The sequence below is a fragment of the Passer domesticus genome, chromosome 10, assembly GCF_036417665.1.
Source record: "Passer domesticus isolate bPasDom1 chromosome 10, bPasDom1.hap1, whole genome shotgun sequence".
Lineage (NCBI taxonomy): Eukaryota > Metazoa > Chordata > Aves > Passeriformes > Passeridae > Passer > Passer domesticus.
Genome location: NC_087483.1, coordinates 20,019,791 through 20,042,121, shown reverse-complemented (window position 1 = coordinate 20,042,121; position 22,331 = coordinate 20,019,791). Strand labels below are relative to the sequence as shown.

Sequence of the window (22,331 nt, the reverse complement as noted above, 5' to 3'; positions counted from 1 at the left end):
GTCCCCACTATAGGAACAAGTCTCACTGACCAGGGCACAAAAGAAACTGCTGGGAGTTGCAGCGCCCTCTGCTATTGCAGACACTGCCCAGCATGCTTGAGGAAGGGCTGTGGAAGACCAGCCCTGCCCAGTTATTTGCAGGGATGATTTATCATGATAGGGCCCTGACTTGACTTTCCTGTCCCTTTGTGGGAGATCAGGGCTCCTGTACATGAAGGGAGTGCACAAATGCAGATCGTTTTTTGTTCTTAGTCAAAAAAGCAAGATGCCACAAAGCTACTCCACAGGAGTCTTTGGTAATCCTGATCTTCACAGGCTAAAAAAGGTATTGCTTTTCTTTATTGCAAAACAGCATCAGTCAAGCCAGTCTTTACACAGTGCAGACATGATAATGGGAAATATGTAGAGGCCTTACCCTATAATTAGGGTGCTTTCAGAAGTGTCTCTGGCTTTCCGGGCAGGCAAATGTAAAGCACTGTGACTCATCACTAGAAGGTGTGATGGCTCTCAGGAAATCTGTAAGATTTTCTTTAAATGCTGATAGGTCCCTTCCTGGATGGGATGTCAGAATTTGAAGAGCCTGATGGGGGCTGAAGTGCCAAAATGCTGATAAACCAGATAAAGCTATTTGTGCAATTGTCACCAGCCCTAAAGGCTATGAAGGAAACCTTTTACTCACCTAATCCCAGGGAAATAAACAGGTTAGTCAGACTGAGGCAATAAGGAGCTGTCCAGGATCCTTTTTCTTAATAACACACTCAGGATGGGCCAATTTAGTCAGGTACTTTTTAATTATTACTTTTCTATAAAAACATCCATCAGCTTATGAATAATGTCTGCCTCATGTGTACGTTTCTTTCTGACCTCAACTTGGTCAGGTGAATTTGGCTTTATAATTATCTTGCCTTCCCTTTGCTGACATGAATAAGGATATCAGCTCGATTACTACCAGCCTATTCACTTTCTGCTTTCACTCAAACTTTGGTCTTTTGGAGCCAGAGCTTTTATGAAGCCAAAGGTTTCCAATCTAAGCAGTCTGTAGATAGCACTAAGACATATGCTTGTGTGTAGACTTACACATAATTCAGTCTGAGATAGTTCAGGGATGGAACGTCTCTATTTGTAACAGGGAAGTGTAAATTTTACTAGGCCTAGTCGAATTAATTTTGTCCAGTAGCCAATAACAATTCCACCTTAATTTTCCCTAATTTTTCTCATTTTTCCTAAAGCTTTCCAAGTAAAATGAAAACTATAGCAATTAAATGCTGGTGAATACAAGCTGCTTTCAACAAAAAATAAAGTATGGGTTTTTTTAAAGCACTGATACTCATTTGACATGCACAGCACTGAAATAATATGAATGACTACAGGAACTCCAAAGGGCCACTGTTTTTTTTCCTTGCATCAATAATCCACACACAAGGAAAGAATTTACAAAACAGAACACAAGAACTGCATGTGAACACTGTAAACAAACACATCCACATAACTTTGTGCTTTGAAAATATGCATTTATCTGTTATGTTTTTAAGCACCTAATGCTAATCTGCCATTAAAAACCAGTAGCCAACTGGCCATTTAGTCTTCCAGTGTGTAAAATACAACTGTCAAACACAATGTATGCTGAACAGTAGGGCTTATGGTCTACTTCTTAGGATTACAATGAAGATTAATTAATAGATGTAGTGCTTTAGTGCATGCTAAGTATTTTTCTGTGGATTTAGATACAGCAGTATTCAATATTATAAAGAATCCTAGCTAAACAGCTAACTCCCGTGTTAAAAAAATGTCAGCAAAATTCTCCTGATTCTATTCAAGCATGTAAGGCTTCAGAGAAGGAAAGATATTCTGAAAAGTCCTGTAAGAAGCCCAAGTTCCAGGCCTCATGACTGGCTGCATTACAGCAGTCTCAAGATTATTGCTGAGCTACAGCAGCCTCCAAAAAGTCATTCTTCAAACAAGAACAATTGAAGCACAGCAGTGTTCTGGCTCTTGCCTTCATCTCTTCCTCCCAGCCCCCTTCCCATCCTTCCTCCCCCATATTCCCATGCCAAACTTTGTAAGGTGGCAACACAAAACCAACAGATGGGCTAAACACCAGCTGACAAAGGCACCAGGATGTGGCTCTCTAATGGCTGGTTCCTGTCCACTGCCACGTTGCCTTTCTCAAAAACTTACCTCTGCTGTTCCTGTAAATTCTTGAGAACACAAATGAAGGAGGGACATTGCTCTTTAGGGGCTTATTTTTCCTTCATAAACCCTAAAGAATCCACAGCATCACAATGTCAAATCAATAATCAAAAGTTATGGTGAAGGCACAACAGGATGAGCTGCAGGTACTGTGGGCTTCCTGTACTCCCTCCTGTAAGTCACTACATCCCTTCTTGGCCCAAGATTTTTGCATCATCTGCCTTCCTACAACTCTCTGTTAAAACTGTTAATTATCTTGGGGCAAGATACACTGAATATTTGAAAAAGAGCTACATTACAAGGAGCACTAGCTGCTACTGTGACATTACTTACAAACAACCAAAATCTAAATTTTACACCACCTGCTTAAAAAAATATAAAAGTTGTTCATTTCCTGGTTCTGCAGCTTGTCCCTATCTATCTGTAGCACTGTAGTAGGGGTCCAACAGGAGCTTTAACACAACCTGGAATGGGAATACACTTAGGACAGAAAGATGCATTTCTAAGTGATGAATTTCCTGTCAGGAAACTATGACTTTGTAATAAAAAAGACGAGGTACACAACTGTAAACATTAAGTAGAATTTTCAGTTGAACTGCTCTTAATCATAAAAAATGTATGCTGGCCTTATTTTAGCACCTGTGTGTCCTTAAAATGGTTGGGACCAGGAGATCAAAATGTTTTTCACCTAGTTTTGGTCCCATTGTTTGCTATCTAAGAACTTCATGTCAGATGCAGGAGACTCAACTGTGAATTCCTAAACCTAAAAAAATAAATTCAGATGTCTGTGCAGTCCAAGGCAGCTGTTCAACCTCTGTGTGCTAACAGAAACTTCATATCTGTGCTCTGACAGAACAGGGAGGGAGACAGATCCAAAAAGACACTGGGCTTCTGGAAAAAAAAACCCAAAAAACATCTACCACCTTTGCAAACGGGGCTTCTAAAAAAATAACCCAAAGAACACAAAAGCAACAAAACACAAACAAGAAAGGCAACTGGGAAAAAAATATAGGCCTGAACCTGAGTGCCCAGGATTTCCTTGGGAAGGCTCTGCAATGCCAGCTGCACTTCCACAATTTGAGCACACAATAAACTGACAGAGAAAACACATTCATTATTCTGTACATCAGTTGAAATTACACTGAAGTCAGATTACGAGGCATATGAAAAGTCACAGAGATGTAGATTTGTAACAATGGCTACTAAAATTGGCATTTTTCCCTCTCCCTCATACTGTACCTTTCAGTGCAGCCTTCTTTCTGTGGATGACAACACAGAAAGAAAGAACCCTTTCTTTCTGTGAATAACAAACACACCCAAGGAACATACAACCTCATAAGAACAAAGTGTCATCCTTTGAGACCTGATGTCAAATGAATGAATATTCAATGAAATAAATATCTGTTATGTCCACACATTGCTGTAGTAAATTCATTTTAATATAGTAAAAAAAATGCTGGGAAAAAATAAAATCTAGAATAGTTTTTTTGTTAGTTTCAATTAAATGGGCTTTCTTAATTTTCACTTTGTATCCTGAAAGCCACAAAAGCCACAGATGTAGTAGCTGATGTGGTGTGTACACCTCTTGTTCAATCTACTTACTTTCCTTCTCTAGACATACATTCTTCTGCTACTTTTTTGGGATGACTGAAAATTTTCACCTGAAGTAATTTTCATCTGACTTTCAAAGTTCCAGCAAGCTTTGTCTTGAACATCATCAACAGAATGGGAGGAGAGGAGGGGGAAAGGCTCTCAGTGCTGACTGATAGATTTTTGATATTGCTGTGTTTTCCTTTTACTAATTATGCCCAGATTGCTCATCATGCCAGATACTGTTTATGCTAGGAATTTTCTACAGCATACCTCAGGGGCAAATTGCCTGTAGTGGTGAGCTGGGAATTCTCTATAGCCTACTTTAACAAACAAACCTCCAGTGTTCCCCCACATCATATCATTCAACTTTCCTGCCAAATCTTCAGCATACTTTTCAACTGAGTTTACTTCAGCTAACTCCAGTGAAGGACATTCCTTGACACACCAATTGTTTACTCCCTCTAGAGCATGGTATATGCTCTCTGAGCCCTTGATCTTGCACAAGCTAAGAAAACACAGTAGTTTTAAGTCATTAGGCTGTTGATGATGAAAGCTATCCAGGCAAAACCCCTTGTGCTGGACAGCAACTGTTAGTCTTGAGATTTCATGTAAATTTCACAAACATTTATAGTACTTGCTAATTTCTTCTCTGCAGAAGGCAGTTATTCACCACCTCAACCTCATCTACTTTTCACAGATAAGATCTTTTATAAAGAAACTGGATTTTAATGTCAGCGTGATCAGGCTCTAAGATTGGAGTATTTACATTCTGGAAATTGGTGGATTGCTTTGGGCAGACAGCGTGAGAAGCTGTTCCAGTGCACGCCACCACGGTGCACTTGGAACGGGCCGGAAAACAAACTGCATCTCCATACCACACCACCTTTCTGTGACACCACAATTGCCATCAATTGTCCCCTTTCCTCTACAAAACAGTTGTGATTTGGTGTGCTGGTTTTGATGCTGAACACTTCTATTCGGAGCGGTGAGGCTACAAGCGTGGCCGGTGTTTTTCCAGTTCCCATGTGCGACAAAGTGCCAAGGGCAGGCGTTTGTGGCGGCGGGTAAGGAACCACCAAGGGTCCCTCACGCGTGCGTCCCGGCCCTGACACGGGCCGCAAGGCACGAGCCGAGCCGTGCGAGGTGCGAGGCTCGGGGCCGAGCGCTCTGCAGACCGCACGGCCCCCGGCACCGCCGTTGCTGGGCACCGGCCCGGCGAGTCCCGCGGGGGCCCGGAGGCTGGAGCCCCTCGGCAGCCGGGCTCAGCTACGGCTGCGGGTGCCGCCGGGCCGGCCCGAACGGCCATCGAGGGCCGATCGCCCCCGCCATTCCCGGGCCGCCGCTTTGTCCTTGCCCGGCCCGGAGCACGCGCGCCCCCGGCCGCGGCGGGAGCGCGCCTGCGCGCACCCCGGCGGCCGGCAGGCGGGAGCGAGCGCCCCCTCTCCCCTCCCCCGCTCGCCGGGAGCTCCGCCGGCGGCCGCGGGCGGGCGGGGGAGCCCGGGCGGGGCGGGGAGAGCCCGGGGGCGGCCGGGCCCCCTCCCCGCCTCCGCTCCGCGGCGCGCGCCCGCCGCCCCCCGCCCCGGCCCCCCGGCCCGCCGCGGGAGCCCGCGCCGCAGAGCGGGGCCCGCCAGCGCCACCCGCCGGCCGCGGGGCCGCACCGCGCCTCCCCCCGTCCCCCCCTGCTCCGGCTCTCAATGTTCCACACTGCCCGGCCACAGAGCCGCCGCCGCCGCCGTAGAGCCCCCCGGCCGCCTCCGTCCCCTCCTCGGGCGCCGCGGGCCCGGCCCGGCCCCCCGCCATCCCGCCCCTCCGACCCAGCAGCGGGACAGGACGCCGGCGAAGGTAAGGGAGCGGCGGGCGAGGCGGCCGCCGCGGCGGCTGGGCGAGCGCGGTGGGGGGAGGCGGGGAGGAGGCGGGGGGGCTGGTAGAGGAGCTTTGTTCTTGTTTTCGGCGCTCGCTGCCTGGCGGCGGCCGGGGACGCGGGGCCGGCCCGAGTTCACGCCTCACTTGGTGCACACGCACGGTGCGGAGCGGGGCCGGGCGAGCCGCCGCCGCCGCCCGCCGAGCCGAGGCGAGCCGAGGCGGGCTGGCGCTCCCCACAAAGCGCGGCCGGGCGGCCGCCTGGATCCAGCCCTGCCGCAGCTCCCGCCGCTCCTCCTCGGGCCCCCCCGGCCGCCGGGGCAGCCCCCTCCTTCTTCCCCCCCCCCCGCTTTTCCCGATCGGCGGAAAAATGTCGGTCTGCCTGGCGGAGCTGCGCGGGGAGCGGCGGCGGGGAGAGCTGTGCAGAAGGTGCAGTTTGAATTATGCTTCTTCCCCCTCCGGCAGCTCTGTGGTGGCCAAATGCAGTTCTCGCTGCTGGCCATGTAAATAACCCGGGCTGCTGCTACCCCAGTGGCTTTAAATGCGTCGCGGGGCTTTTCCCCTTACTAAAAAAAGGCTACCACCAATAAAAAAGCAAACCTCGTTCCCCCCCGTGCCAGCCCTTTAAATGCTCAGAGCAAGTGTACATTTCCATCTGAAATTAACCCAAGTGTTACTGGCAGTGTATTTTCTCGGAGAGAGGGAAAGAGTGGGGGGTCTGGCGTTTGGACCAAATAAAATGCTCTGCTCCAGTGTAAATATTTACAGGTTATTAGTGACTTTTTAAAAAACATTTTCAGTGAGGTCTGTTATTTACAGTGTGTCATAAGTTATTAATGTTCATTGCCTAAGTACCCTGCTAAATCTGTCTCATGTCTTAGAACAAAGTCGACAATTGGCATATTGTTTAAAGTATGAAAAAAATGTGAGTGGGTTTAAAAATTGGAAATATATGTATTTTCAGAAGTGTAAATATTGCTTTGTAGCTGTCAAACTCCAGTCCCCGGGTATGAGACAAGGAAGTATATTTTGATTCGTTTCTCACTGAAACTGACTTGTCACCTATTCAAAGTTTTCTGGAACTTGGGGAATGCCAAGAGAGAGTCCTGCCTGTTGTATGAACTCCCCCTCTTTTCTTCCCCAAAAAAGTTCCGCATGATGCCCAGTGGTAGGCAGAGGTGAGTGGAACTTGGGGAATGACAAGAGAGAGTCCTTCCTTGTGTATTAACTCAGCCTCTTTTCTTTCCCCAAAAAGTTCCCCACGATGTCCAGTGATAGGCAGAGGTCAGACGATGAAAGTCCAAGTACCAGCAGTGGTAGTTCAGATGCTGATCAGAGGGATCCACCTGCACCTGAACCTGAAGAGCAAGAAGAACGAAAACCCTCTGCCACCCAGCAGAAGAAGAACACCAAATTATCCAGCAAAACTACTGCTAAGCTATCTACTAGTGCAAAAAGGTGAGGGAGTGGAACATCCTGCAGTATTGTTGTGCAGCATTTGGAGTCACAGTACTTGCCCTGCACTTGTTGGGGCAGAGTCATTCTTCTTGTAAAGCTGTGTGGAAGGGAGTGAACTACCAACTTTGGTAGTTGACAAGAGCCTGCTAAGCAGTGTTTTAATTAATCCAAGACTTGTTGGGGTAACAGTTACATAGAATGGCCCTATGTCTTTTGAAGAGTTGGTACAGAGCTTGGTAACTTACAGGCTGACTGGCAGGGGGCACCTAGGTATGTTCTGTATTTGCAAAAATGTGTGAGAGAGCTTTGGCGCTTTTTTTCCCGAGTTAGGTTTCCATGCCTGATTGGTATAGGGTGGAGTCTTCCTGGAGTATTTTATTATGGTCAGACTGATGACAGGCAATGCTGCCTAATTAAAGAAGTCATAAAACCCCAATGACTTCTCTGGGTCTTATGAGAGCTTTTCATGATGATGCACAGGAGAGCCTTATGCACCTTGAAGGAATGGGTTCATTCTGCCATTCTCCTGGGAGAAACTTAGGTGAGTTTTCTCCCTTAGGATCTGTGGATTTAAACTGTGACGTTCTACAGGTAGCAGCCTCTACCTTTAAATATGAGAATCTTCAGAAAGCTTGTTTAGTTATATTGGTTGCATTGGTTTCATTTGCATATAAGTTTATTGGCAGTCTGGCTCTCAAAATGTATGCTCTGGTAATTTTCTCAAAGATCAGTTGTGTGAGATACTCAAACTTTAAATTCTTTAATTCCAGCTGTCTTTGGAGATGAAACATAACTTTCCAGTTCTTTCCCTGGAGTTGCTTTTCTTTGAAAACATTTACAAGTATCCTATAACAAGAAAAGTTGTAAAATAGCTGTAGTAGCTTCAAATTTTGCTTATTCAGCATGATTGTTGTAGTTCTGACTTTTATGAACACTTCAGTAATCTTGTATTGGATTTAAACTTAGTCAATTCTTTTTGAAATATGTTAAAATTGTTGCAGAGAGTGGCTACATGGCTTTGATGACTTTTGAACTTGGTTTGAAATAGGACTGGCTAAAGAGAAAAAAGTTTTGCAACTACTATGTAGCACTTGTAATTTGTTGTTACTTGTCTTTATTTGACAAGCCTAAGATACAGGTTTTTGACACAGTTTTCCCATACTCTCTTCATTTAATTGTTGCAAGTCTAATTCCATGCATCTCAGATAGTTCAGTAGGCTGACTGGGCTTATTGGTATTAATGCAAGGACATCCAGAGCAGTTTCTGTTAGCTCACCTTTTAACACCTGCTATTTGCATGAAATTTACAGTATTGCTCTTATGGGTCCTTTTGTGAAGAGAAATCTTGATCTTTTTAAGAGGAGTTAACCATGTGTGTTTTGAAATTGCACCTTTTATGTACCTGAATAAATTTAAATTGACAGGAAGTTTTCAGTACTCATTTTTCAGATCTTAACTCCTTGTGAATGTTTGTAATACAGTAAAGTTATGCACAAATTATTTCAAGTTATTGTATCAATTTTTATCACATAAATACAGCTACTGTATAAGGTTGCAGGAGGAAAGGCAGCAGAAGGTATGAAGAGAGGCAAAGTTGATCCAGAGAGATTATTCCAGTAACAGAGACAGCCTGGCAGATCTGCAAATCCACTTTTTAAACACACTGCAAAGTAATAGGTAAAATATTGTGAAAAGAGTGTGTCTGCTGCCAGCATGCTTCATTTGAGCCTCAGTCACAGGTCCTGTAGGTCTGGTTTAAAGTCATTGTCAAATCTGCCTGTGAAGGCTCCCCCCCCACCCCCGCCTCATTTGCATATTAGCTTGAAAAGAAAATCTCCCTGGTAAAAAGTGCTCGGATGTGAAAAAGAGTTACTTTTCTGAATAGTTGTGGGAAATTTCTACCCAGCTCAGCTGTAAGTGTTCTGTTTACATGCAGCATGGAGCAGGAAAAAAGCTGCAAAGTTTCTCAGCTGTGGGATTTGGGTTATGCCTCTGAGAACAAAGAGGAAGCAGCCATGTTAGCATTACTGAAGGCAAAGCCAATCTTGCATTTAACTGCATGGTGGTAGAGGGCAGTGTAATTCCCTGATTTATTCTATAGACTATCTCAAATGCTTTGTGTCTGTTCTCATTTCACCAACAGAATCCAGAAGGAGCTAGCTGAAATAACCCTTGATCCTCCTCCTAACTGCAGGTATGTAATGGCTTCTTAAATTGTGGTCGGTGGTAGGAAATTAATGTGCTCAGGTTAACAAAAGGCAAACTTAGTGTTTACGACGGGTGACTGTTAGACAGAAATTGCATACAGAGAATTGAACAAGCACACAAAACGTTTGAAACTGAAGTTTGATATTTTGTTTGCATGTTGGAGGTGTAGTCATTAGTGATTGATGTACGCAGTGAAATCTGTTCTGTTTGTTGTTCATAGCTGGTCACTACCTTTGTGAAACATTAATTATATGAATGTCAAAATATGCTGAAGCTTTCAACTTAATGTCTGCATGTAGTTTGAACTGGGTTTTTGAGCGCTGAGTTTCTAGAGTGATCTTTAAATTCTGAAGTAAAGAACTGTATGTGACTTTTATATGCTTTCTTTTAGTATGTTGTTTAACAGATAAACTGAAGTGTTGCCTCTAAATTTATGTGTCTGTTGGTCCAAGTTGTAGTCTCTTGATAAAGAATATTTTTAAGGAAGTTCCCAACTTGGGAAGCACTTTTGTTTGGTTTTAGGAAATGAAATTTTAAGCATGGAAGGCTGAGTGATTTAGTTTTAAAGTCGTGGTTTGGAATTGAAGCACTTGATCTGTAGAAAAGTTAGATAGTAGCACAGTTAGCTGATTTCTTTAAATCTTTTGCATGTTTTACTTTTGTTTAAAGGATGCATAAAAATTGTCATTAGCTGTGATCATCCAGTGTTCAGATTTGCAGTAAAGCTAGCTTTAAATAATGTTGCTTTCATTTGAGGCATCTCAGTAAGACTTCTGACTGGAAGGTATCTTAATAACTCGTGTAACACTGAGCCATTTAAAAAAATGCTGGAAATGCTTTCTGATTCTGTGTTGGAATTGTTTGGCTTTTGAATAGTTGGTGGATGTTTTGTGAATTTGATAAAATATGAGCTGTTCCTCTGTCTCACTAATCCATGAGCACAGGGGCTAAACTAGAGCGCTGCTTTATTGAGTTTGTGGTGAAGACGTTTTGTCCTGAGGACTGTGCTGTAGATTGCCTGTGGCAGTCTGATGTATTTGCATGTAGGGTCAGTGGCTCTGTTTGATTAGGGTTTGGGGTTTGTGATGGTTTTTTGGTTTTTTGTTGTTGTTGTTTTGCTGGGGTTTTTTTGTGGGGAGAAGCATTTGGTTTGGTTTTAAATAACTGCTTTAGATAACTTTAAATAAATTACTGTGATCTAGTTCTGTGTTGGTCCTGCACTTTATATTTGGACCATCAAAGGGGCATGGCAGAAGAGAAAGTATTTAAATGAAATAGAACCCTGTCGCTTTGCTTACAGTTGCCAAAAAGATAATTGTAGCAGTTTCGGGTACAGCAAGTTACAGCTTTTAGAAGAGAAGCTTTCACACTCTGCAGCACTATCTGATACTTGGCTCCCTGGCAAAGCCTGTTCCTCTCATATTAGCACAAGAGTATTGCAGAGCATTTTGCTTGTGAGCTGGTACAGCCAGATGCCCAGGAATTATGTTCAGAATGATGAAAACCCCCCAATGTGTCTAAAATTGTTCAAGTTTCTTTCCTACAGAGAGTAGGATAAAAATGGGCAATTTTTTGCCATTGAGGAAATCTGTTCTGTTCCCATAGGTGTTTTTAAGAGGAATTTAGTGGATTTACTCAGTAAAAACTTTATGATAAGTGCATTTTTACATTTGGCAAAAAAAAAAAAAATCTACAAGAGAAACAAGCTTCTGTAACAGGAGATCTGGGTATTCATGATAAACAGTTTGAACGGAGTTTCAGTGCCCAAAGTATTTACTGTTCCACTGAAACTGACTTGTTAGAAGTAGCCTTTCTGGTACCAAGAAGTAAATGCAGCTGTGTGTTATGTGCAGAAACAGTTGGCACTTTTACTTTCTTATGGGGTGTATAGCACAGATTAGGCTACAGCCAGATACAGCAGGCTCACTGCTCATCATGCAACAAACAGCAGGATGCTACTAATTGCATTTATTGTGAAAGAAAAAGAATTAGTAAAAAAAATAAATTCAAAAGCCTGTATAATTTGGGTATATTCACATGTGCTTTAAAAATAAAAACCTGGTGTCTAAGTTCTCCCAAAACCAGTTTTCCATGTACAGTTGTTTCTTTTCCAGTTCTAGAGCACAATCTTATTTGCAGTCCACATATTGCAAACTTCACAAGAATACAATTGGCAACTAATGCTCTTGGATGCTGATAGTCCTTCTGCTTACTCAGTTACATAAGTAATGAAAAATTAGCAATTTTTAAAATGCAGTAGTGGCACATATAAAATGTTAAATGTTACTTTAACAGGATGCAGTACAAATACTGAAGTACAAATATGTTGAGCTCTCTCATATCATGTTAAACACTGATATCTGCTGCCACTTCTCACCTGCTAGTGCAACTGCCCAGAGTCACCCCGTGGGAGTGACCCGAGGCTGATTTAGCTACTTTAGAATGACACCGACTGGCTGCGCTGTGATTCTCATGCAAAAGAGGTGTAGATTTCCCCAGCAGTTGTTTTTCCTGCAGTAACATCCATTGCTGTAACATCTGCTTTATAAAAATGCCAGCACCCAAGAAAGCCCCGTTCCTGGGTGTGGTGAGCAGGCCTGGGCTGCACACTGACTTCTGTTTTAGGCACTGGGATAGCAGAATGACAGGCACGGTAAAACTGACTAAACAGTAGTTTTTTGCTTGCCTGTCTCAACAGTAAGGATTGATTTCTGATTCTGTTAATTGGACAATGAACTGTTGAAAAAATCATGTTGTCATGTATCATGCTGTCACATTTGTGAGCAGTGAATACGAGCTGCATCTCGGGGGTACCAGCTATAAAACTTAATATCTACATGCTGATAGCTTTACTCCTTAACATGCAGTAGTACTAAATTCCTGTGATTTTCAAGAAAGAGAAAGCATCAAAGCCAATAAAATTCAGTTCAGTCTTAGGCCACTAAAGATGGAGAAAAATTAAGTGCTGCTTTCCACTCATGTTTTCTCCTGTTCTACAGAAAAGTCCAAGTCATTTACTGTCCAACATACGCCATAGCTCTAGGACACACAGGTAAACTGAGGACAGGTATCTGATTCCATTTTTTCTTGCTTTTGCCATCTTAACTCAAAGCTGTGCTACTTGATGCAGTGTGCTGTATTTAATTTCTTTTGTGCTTTTAATAGCATAAAGCAAAGCTAAAAAGATCTTGGCCCTATTGCTCCTAGGCAGCTCAGTTTCAAACCATGGCCAAGCACTTATATATACTTCAAGGTGTGGAAGTGTGCCAAACCCCACTGTTACAAACTCTCAGGTAAATGCTGCAAAGATTTTGTACGTAGTGCATGGTAAATCTGGGCTGCAGAGATGCTCTTAAATAAGTTTGGCATATCTGGAATAACTATTTTCAGCTCATAGCATAAAACTGTTTAGATCAGAGGTCACTGCTCTGCAGTTAAGGTTTTGTCTGAGGCTGCTGTTGAGACCTGCAGCTCAGCTGGAGCAGGGCACTGCTGTCTCCAGCTCTCATTGTATTTCCTGGATTTTAGGGATGGTACAAGTGGGGCTGTTCCCAGGGGTGCTGTGATTGATAGCAGCTTCCTTCAGCTGTTCCTGGCTGCCCTGCTGATCTACAATAACAAAAATGTGTATTCCCAGTTTCCTTTGCTCACTCTTCCACATTTCCATTCCTAAATTAAATATTGTTCTTCTTTGTGGAAAAGTTTCTGAAGTTCTATTTAATAACACTCATGTCAGCTTAGTTTATAGTTTACAGCCCATTTACAGCAAATCCACTTTAGTGTAAACTTTGCAGGAAATGAATGCAAACACCAAATTCAGTGTATCCACTCAGAGCTTAATTCATGTGGTTTAAAAAGTGGTGAGTTGAAATAGTGCATCTTTCCCAGGCAAGCAGGAGAATGTAGTCTTTTATACCCTGTGCTGTAAATTTGCTTTAATCTTTTCTCTTTACTAAAGTGAAAATCAGATATTTGAAAACAGATGGTTAAAAAGAAAAAAGTAAAGTGGAAAGGCCAGGCAAAACACATGCCTTGGAGCACTGGTCAGAGAAGCAACTTGCTTTCTTTGTAGCTGCTGGGAAATGGGACTTACTGCTGAAGGAGAGCTGCTTGGATCACCCCAAAGGCTCACTGCTCTGTCTCATCCTCTAGCCAGTGAGTGCCTGACCTTATAGGTCTCTTGGAAAGATTTTCCTTAACAGGGATTACACTATTGATTCTTATTTCTTTTTCAGGCCTTGTATGCTAATACATACTAATGTGATTTCTTGAGAAGTACTACAAAAGGTGGCAGTTGATGATTTTGCTGTTTGTAGCCTCTCCTAGACTTGCAAATAGGTTGATGGTTTATGAGTAGTTAATTTTGAAATTATGTATTTTAAAATAACACTCCCAAAGTATGTGGACTAAGAACAAATGGAATGAAGATGTGTGAGTGGTTTGGTTTAATACAGGATTTTTCTGCTTCCTAAGAACTGCATTTGTCCCTTTCATTACTGCCACATCTTGGGCTAATTTCACCCTGCAGAGTGTTGCCAACGCCAGGGTCTGGAGTCTGACACAAGGAAGAATGCCTGCAAAACCCTGGCAGGCGAACACTATTACTGCTTTGGTTATGGACCCATGAATCCAGATGTTTGTAACTGTCGGACTGTGCTTGTTATTCCATCAGTGTGGGAGCACTGCAGTATGTGTTTAAAGCAATATTGTGAAGGTATTCCTCAGACCAGCAATTTAAGCTCTTTCAGTTGAGCTGTCTGAAACAATGAGGAGCAATGAAAAATTGTGCTGGTGGTGCAGGCTCGTCCACGTGCAGAGGTAGCGCAGAATTTGAGCTAATGAAGCCTTGTGTTTGTGAGGAAAGTGCTGCAGCTAAGCTCGTAGAAGCATTCCTTTTGTTAACATACTCTGTCTGCAGTAAGGTTATAGGCAAATGTTTACTCTGCAAACAGTTGTGCCTGTTGAAGATGTTACTGCACAGCTGTGGTTTGCTCCAGTTCTGCCACGGAGGTGACTACTTCAGTCAGAAAGTGAAGCAGATTCATGTGATTACTCTGTAATGCTCCCCAGGGAGGGAAAAGAAAAAAAAAATCATCCAAGTTTGCTTAAATGGTTTAAATAGGTGATTCATATGAACTCTGTTGGGTTTTTCCTCTCTCCTCTCAGAGTAGGCATTGTTCACACAAAGCTTTTTGCCACACACACCAGGATATGAATAAGCCAATCCATTCCTTTGTCTCTCAAATATAGTAAGTTTCCATCTCCCCTTTGTCAAAACCAGGCATTCTGTTGCTTTTATGAAATCAGGAGGAGAAAGAGTATATTGCATGCAGTCAAATAGCAGGTCTTTATACAGTAGCACAAGTGTGTGCCCCTCTTCACATGTACGTTTTTTTCTTCCACTCAAGGTGTTGACTTTTCAGATTGGTGTAAGTCCCGCAGTTTTGTGTTTATTCTGTTAATGTCTTGTTGGGCAAATGTCTTCATAGTACTAAATATTAAATCCCAGTGAAAAAAAAAAATCTGTCCATTTTTCTGGTTTCCACCTTTGCAGTGAAAACCCAGTTGTGAGCACTAAATGGTTCCCTATAGAAGAGCAGTTGATTAAGGTGTGTAAGACATAGTTATGTTGAAGAGTATGTCTCCAAATGCTTGTACTAAAGCTGAACGAGCAAAATTAAAAAAAAAAATTACCCAAACTCTACTTGATAATGTATCTTGTGACACATTATGCTTTTTATTGTCTCTCCCTACCCAGCACTGTCACCACTGAGTGCAATAAATGCATTCTACATGAAAAGAAAGCTGAAGTTTGCAGAATGGTTTCGAGAATACAACCCACAAGATTATTTCTAACACTTCCTTCCCCATACAGAAGTTTACAGTTAAAAAAATAGTGAAGAGGGTTCATTGCTCTTCTACAAACATATTTGAAGCAACTCTCAAATAAATATTGAAATTCTACTTTTTAGTATTGCCCATATCTGATTTATCTAGAATTATTTCTCCTAAGCATTTTCTTCCCTTCCCCTTTTTCCTTCCTTTTTTCTAGCCAGAAGACTATAGTCAGAGTAGGAAAGAATGGTGTAATTTAGCATAGCAATCAGAAGTCTGGTATTTTTGTATTTCTGTCCAGCTGGAGAAGCAACCTTTATGTTACAGTGTGGCTTTTACCTTATTTGCTGGTAGTGAGTGAAACTGCTTAAGGAAGAGGGATGATGCAAATTTAGAAAGGCATTTCAGTAAAATATTTAAGTGTTAAGTAGAGCCAGACTGCACTGCTATTTAATATACTTTCATTTAAAAAATGCACTAGTGAAAGACTGTGTAACTCCTGAACGTTTTGAATTGTGAGAATATTTAAATTACTTTTTTTTCAGTTGAGACTAGATGACAGATCCACTAACTCAAAATGCCTCAAGTTTTGGGGTTTTTTTCCCCTTTTTAGTACTGACCTCCTGCAAGCTATAAACCAAGGGTTTTTATCAGACCCCACACAGTGAATTTTTCATGCAAGTATTCTCAGTGGCATAATTAAGAGAGGGTTATGCAGCACAAATCAACATATCTACTCATGGGAGTAAGTTTTCATGCCTGCAGATTTGCAGGTTTGACACTTGCGTGAGCAGTGTTCACAGTACTGTCCTACCTGCTCTGAAATCTGTGTGTTAATCCAAAGATTATATAGATACTTTGCTAGTTTTTAATAGCACTACTATCAGAATGAAAAGAAAAATAAAATTAATGTTTGTCTATCTACTATAAAGTTGCAGAAATAGTTCAAACACTTTTTATTCAGCTACTGGTGTTAAAGAATTGATGCTCATTATGTCTTGAATTTTATCTGGCAACAATAGAAAAGCCTGACCAGTTTTTTAAACAATTCTTTAGGTATTGTGCAAAAAATTGTGAAAAATGCCAAGTAATGGGTCTTGGAGTTAAGGACAAATCTGCTTTTTGGATTTGTATAACTGTACAAAGGCCCTTCAGGCTCTGTGATAAAACTGGTTAAAATATGCCATGTATATGTATAGTTCTTTCTTTTTACACTCAAATTGCACATTGCTCACCCCTGCCAGCTTGTCCTACTTGGTTTGTGATCAATAGTATGTGTGGCAAGGTCCTAGCACTGAATGCTCCCCCCTCACACTGACTTGTCTCTGTGTATCAGTTTCTTTCCTATTACAGACTTGGGAGACCTACTTCAAATTCAATTTAACAACGTGCAAGTACAAGAGAATCAACTAAACAGCATCAAACCCTTCATGTAAAATTCCCTAATTCCTATAAAACTGATGTGTGGAGGTTTCCTGGAGCTGGTGTAACTTGGGTTTGCGTAGATGGGGGAACATTTTGAGATAGGTAATACACAGATAATGAAAAATACCTTGAGCATATTTTCTGAATTCAGGGCTGGGTAGGCAGGAGCAGGAATATCCAGCTGCCATCTCAGACAGGGGCATGTGTACCATTAAACTATCCAGGAGCTGTGCTGTTCCTTTACATTGATGCCTCACTTTGAGCCAGTAACTGCTGGTGATAAATGAGTCCTAGCCTGCTTGCATTAATTTGGATTAATTTTCCCTCTGCAGAGAGTGCACTATACTGTTACCTAGTTCAGAACTGTGGCTGGAGCAGCTATTTATTCTATAGCACTTAGTGTGAAAGAGACTGACCAAACCTTTTAGAAACTCAGATACAAGTTTAGTTGACAATGATTAAACTACCATTGTAAGCATCACTTCGAGAAACAAAGGAGGGGTAAGATTTTTTTGGTTAAACACCAAAGTGACCTGTAGTTAGCAGTGAGTCACTTTGAGGTTGGAAGAATCTGTAGAGGACCATCTCACAGTCCCTAGTAATTGATGTTTTCCTTACTGATGAGTATACTGGCCTAGAGCACATAAATACTGCCTTTTGAGTTAACCGTGGGGATGAAAGGGTTGTAGCACATTGGAGGACAGGACTAGAATGCTAAGTGATGGGGGCAAATGTAGGAAGTGACCTTAAAAATATTGTGTAATTTAATAATGAGCACTGCAACATACAGCACTTTAGTAGGCATAATCAGCTGCACAGATCTGTGGGGAAAAAAAGACTGGATAAGGAGCAGTTCTTCACAATAGGTGTAGCCTCTTTGAGGATCATGTGCTTTGAAGGAAGAAGGAGAGAAAGGATGAGATCTTCAGGTATAGAAGAAAGTTTCTGCAAAGGAAATAAGGCAACTGTTGCTAGTCCAGGGTTGGTAGTTATGCAAAGCAACTTCAATTGCCGTAATGAACACCTAATATCGATGTACCTGGACATAAAGACAGTGTGCAGAAGGTGGTGGGTCTGCATTGGCCGAGGTTTTTAACAAAGGACTGACAGGAGCAGTTTAGATACAGTTGTTTCTACTTCAAGCAGGAAATAGACTAAGTGACCTCTTAAAGACCAGTTTGACCAAACTAGCATTTATACTGGATTTAAATTATAATGCTAAAGGACAGCTTGTGGGGAAGTGATTTTCACTTCATTTAAAAACTGTAATTTAGTCAGGGTTTTGTAGTATAATCATCCTGGAAGATATACAGGTGCTATGATTCCAAGCAGCAGCAACAATTATTTAAAAAGTCACTTCAAGTGCACAGATTTTGTGCTGTTGTCAGTCAAAAAAAGCAAATGTCCTGTGATTTTTCTGCTGATTTATTATTCCCCTCTGTCCCTCTTCCACCCAGTTTTGGCTTTGTTTTAATTGTTACCTAATCCTACTTTAATTGCACAAAGTTGTCACCTTCTGCTAACTAGAAATAAACTAGGCACATCTCCTCAGCTCTCCAGAAGTGTGTCACCTTTGTGAGAAGCAAATAGCACAGTAGATCTGCAGGAGATCTTGACTGCTGATACTTCATAAGCTCTGTGCTGGGGTGCTCCGTGTTTGTTCCACAGGCACATGAGTATCTCTAACACTGAGCTAAACAAAAACAAGGGGCATTTTTGTGCTTACACAGAGGCAGTTTGCAGTAGCTATGCAAGCACTAATGCATCTTGCCCAGCACCCCAAATGGATCAAGCACATCAGAAAGCAGTTGTGTAGTGCTGTCTGTGACCATGGATCCTGTCTCGAGGCACCCTCTGGAATCAGAGCTCAGACGATTGTAGTGAAAATGTAAGGAGCCTGGCAGGTTTCCAGCTGATGAGTTAATGCTGCTATAAAGTTGAGTAGTTCCTCTCTGAGGCATGCAGAAGGGTGCAGGAGCTGGGAAGGTAGCCAGCAAAGTCAGAGAACAGACGGCAAAGCTAAAGGCCAGCCTCAGGGATTCACAACGAATTGTCTTGGAGGTGAGTTCCTCCCTTGCCAGAAACCCTTCATGTAGCTTCAGTGGCAGGGCTGGAAATCAGTATGAAAATTAAGGCTCTCATTCATTGCAAAGCCAGCCTGTCTTTTGGGAGCTTGTTTAACATAGCTTGAGCAAAGGTGGCTGTGCCCAGCACTCAGGCCTGGGCACAGGTACTACTGACTAACTTAGCAGTACAGGTGCTGCAGAAAGCCAAGGCTTCTCAATCAATGCTGGCTTAGTTTGTTGAGCTTGAAGCTGCAGTGAGGTGGTTTAGGTTTGAACTCAGGTTATCACTTCACTCTGAAGCCTAGACATAGAAGTCACCAAAATGTTAGAGTGAATCAGTAGAGCATCTGCTGGTCAGATTTCATTGGACAAATGAAACTTGGGTGCTCTCCTTTCTGTAAAAGACAGCAGCAGAAAGCTGTTTTTGTTTGCAGTTTCAGTAAAGCATTTATGCTGTAAATGCTTTGAGCAGAGTGGATTTTAGAGGGTGTGGAAAGTGTTTCAATAGATCAGTAGCTATGCAATAGGAAAGATGTTCAGCTGATGGTGATTCTTGCTGTGAAGGCTGCTATTGTGGCAGACTGGGCAGGTTCCTCCCCAAATAAAACTTTTCTGGCTAAGGACCTGTCTACTGTGTCCCCACTGCCTCGGGTTTGTGAATACCTTAGCTGGTGTTTGTCCTTCTCCCTGGTATCCTCACATCAGAGACTTCATCCAGGCTGGAGGATCCGAGGGATGAGTGAGTGGTGCAGGGATGGTTCTGTGACACAGAGCTCTGTGTTGTCATTGCCCATCAATGCCTGTCCTAACTTGTTCATAGATACCTAGGGCATAGCTGTATCTACTTCATTAATATCAATGGCAAATGCTCTAGTTGGACATTACAGATTTAGCAACATCTCCCTCTGCGCCCTGAGGGCCCAAAGAACCAACATCCTTATGCAAATATATGGTCTTCTGTTCAGAGCTTTGGACTTAGAAGAAAAATAATGAGTTTTGGTTTGATTTCTATAAAGCTAAGGCAAAAAGAGGTCTTGAGAGACTAAAATCAACTTGCACTGAATACTCTAAATCTGTATTCACATGGAAGCAAATCTAAGTGATCTAAGTTACACAGCACAGCCTACTGCATATTAAGCATTACTCATGTGATATATATTCTTATGCAAAAGGTTGGAAATACTGTAGAACCTAAAATTCTACAAGCATGATTAAACATTAATCTGAGAGGGTGGTCTTCACATGATAAACTCTTTGAAGCACAGTCCGTGGCTGAAAAAATGTTTCTTGTCTGGAGTAGAAATTTTGTATGATACCCATACAAGTTTTATACAGCCAGGCAGTGCCTAGCTCCACCTTCCCCTTCTTCCACAGAGTCTTGGATAGCTGGAGTAGTATGAAGAGTAGCAGTAGCAACCTGGGTGTTGTGTATTTTGAGTGTGATTTGCTTCTTCCTTTTTTTTTAATAAGGCAGAATTCCAGGTGGTGTACTTAGTTATACCAGAGCAAACATACCACAACTTGTTTTTTTTTAAAAAAAGAACCAAGTTTCTGAAGTGAAAGGGACATCATCAAAACAAAGCAGTGATTTGTTTGATAATACAGAGTAGCAAACCTTAAACAGATCCATATGTGGAGAAGTCGGTTACTTTCAAGGTTCTCTGAAACAAATGCAGTGAAAGCATTTTACTTTCAAGTGTTTTGTTTGGTTTATTTTTCATGGTAATACTGCACACTAGCTCTATTTAAAGTCTTTTGTTTTCTGTTAAGCCTGCTTGGGGTTTTTTGTTTTAGGAATAGAAGAAGCAAAGTCATTTCTTATCAGTTACAAGGCAAGCTAACAGTAGCAGCTCTCGATACTAAAACAGCTATGTAGGCTGAGCACCGTGTGGTTCTCCCAGATGTAAAGGGCATCCTGGCAAAATTCCTGTTCAGTAAACAGTGTGCCTTCCTGGAAGTAGAGAAGGTGGGGTCATGAATGGACAAAATGGAAACGAATGTGAGCTGTACTACTCTGAGAAATTACTTTTCATCATTCTGGATGCTGTTTATGCTGTTTGCATTGCCTCTGAATTTCTCTGCAGGCCAGCATGATATTTTTGCTGTACATGGCTACTGCCCACTTTTCATTCAGGCAGGACTGTAAGAGAGATTTTGATAACTCTGGGTTGTTTTTTGATTTTTTTTTTTGAGAAATGCAAGTTGATGTACTTAATTTTTCTTAACTCTCAGATTCTGACCTTGGAAAAATAAATATAAATAAAATCTCTTATCTGGATTGTCAGACTCAGCTGTGCTTGTACGCTCTTTTTGTTTTCAAACATGGGAGTAAGGAGACAGGAATGACTGTGAACACACCTCTCCCCACACCTGAGATAAGCTGGATACCTCCCTGCTAAAATCATCCTTCCAGGCTGGGCAGCTTTCCAGTAAAGATGACACATGCCCACCAGTGTGATAGCAGCTGGTTCAGGAGATGGGAACATAAGAGTGCTGTTTGAAAAAAATGCACCAATAGAAATATCATTTGGATTTTCTGCTGCTTGAAAGTGTGTGAAGAACAGGTAATTATGAGAGACTGTATTGCCCAAGGTCCTAGTCCAAATCCATTTATGCCCAGAAGAGTTCCATGTTTGTTAACTTTAAAAGAGCCATTGGCTTTTGATGCCTGAATGAAAAAAAAAAAAAGGCAACTCTAAATTGTGCAGTGAGCAGACCATGCAGTGCACTGAATGTTATTTCTGAAAGTAATTCTGTTGATTTTTTCTGAAGTTGGTTGCTGATCGCAGACCAAGGGGTCAGTTCTGGTTAGCTTTGCAGTAGATGCCATAAGCATTGAGTGCTTGACGAGTGTCTGGGAGATGCTGTGCTGCATCTGCTTGTGCTTTCCATATGCAACTCTCTGTTCCCTTCAAAGTCATCTGGCAGAGTGCAAAGCCCCGTGAGTCATCCTGGCACTGCTGGAGTTGTAACTACAGTCTCTTAGCTAGGTGCAAGCCAGAGCCTGGCTTTTATCCAGTTTGGATGCAGGGCAGGACACAGGAACACCCCATTGCGCTGTTCTGTCTTAGGTGGGTGGATAAACTGCAGTATGAATTTGCACCAGCTGCATGTATTCCTAAGAAGCTGAAACCTCTGTTAGGAGTGAGCATGTTCCTGGGGCACCCCAGCTCTGCTCCAAAGGGACCAGCAGTGCAGCACAGAGCCAGGGCACCTCTTTGTCCTGCCAAGGAGCAGTGCTGGGCCCAGCGTGCTGGTGGTGCAGCCGTGTTGTGCTTGTAGCAGCGTGGCTCCAGTGCCTGTGCTAATGGGCACTGCACCTCTCAGTCTGTCAGTAGTTTCTCTGAGATTTTTTCTGGCCTCTAAAGTTTTAATGGTGGAGTCTGGATCACCACTGGAATAGAAATTTGGGGAAAAAGGTTTTCCTGAGGGAAGTTTGAAAGACAGAATTTGAAAGACAGAAGCTTTACTATAAAACCTTTCTATTCTCATTTTTGGAATCTGCAGTAAGTTGTTCCTAATATTATTAATTCTTCTGGCAGGTAGATTTCATTTATGTATTAGTCTTCATGCTGCTATATGAATTATAGATTTAATTATGGTCCAGGTGCTCAGAGCTTTGCCATTTTCTATATGTTAAATAAAAAGAAAAAATAAGTCTGAGTAATTTTTTGGCTTACTGAATAAATGTAAACT

At 42.4% G+C, this 22,331-nt stretch overlaps 1 protein-coding gene and 2 long non-coding RNA genes across 7 annotated transcripts in view; 1 reads left to right on the top strand and 2 right to left on the bottom strand.

Annotated features, from left to right (window-relative positions):
- Nucleotides 1–22,331, bottom strand: part of LOC135308807 (uncharacterized) — a 420,716-nt gene that overhangs the window by 203,256 nt on the left and 195,129 nt on the right. The gene's annotated exons all lie outside the window — the stretch shown is intronic.
- UBE2E3 (ubiquitin conjugating enzyme E2 E3) overlaps nt 5,397–22,331 on the top strand; it is a 55,816-nt gene continuing 38,881 nt past the window's right edge. Inside the window, exons 1-3 of one of the 3 annotated variants that reach the window (XM_064434281.1) lie at nt 5,397–5,625; nt 6,899–7,101; nt 9,245–9,295. In XM_064434281.1, coding sequence (XP_064290351.1) covers nt 6,908–7,101; nt 9,245–9,295 — 245 coding nt within the window. In that variant the 5' untranslated portion in view covers nt 5,397–5,625; nt 6,899–6,907. Of the gene's footprint in view, nt 5,626–5,825; nt 6,073–6,898; nt 7,102–9,244; nt 9,296–22,331 lie in introns of those variants that run through there. The other 2 variants (XM_064434282.1, XM_064434283.1) reach the window with 2 other exon arrangements.
- Nucleotides 11,395–21,812, bottom strand: LOC135308808 (uncharacterized). 2 transcript variants are annotated; one of them, XR_010369179.1, is made up of 3 exons: nt 19,299–21,812; nt 18,815–19,030; nt 11,395–18,679 (listed from the first exon to the last, which is right to left on the bottom strand). It is a non-coding gene; the product is annotated as an uncharacterized LOC135308808 (long non-coding RNA). The 2 variants fall into 2 exon arrangements; XR_010369178.1 differs by having other exon boundaries at nt 11,395–19,030.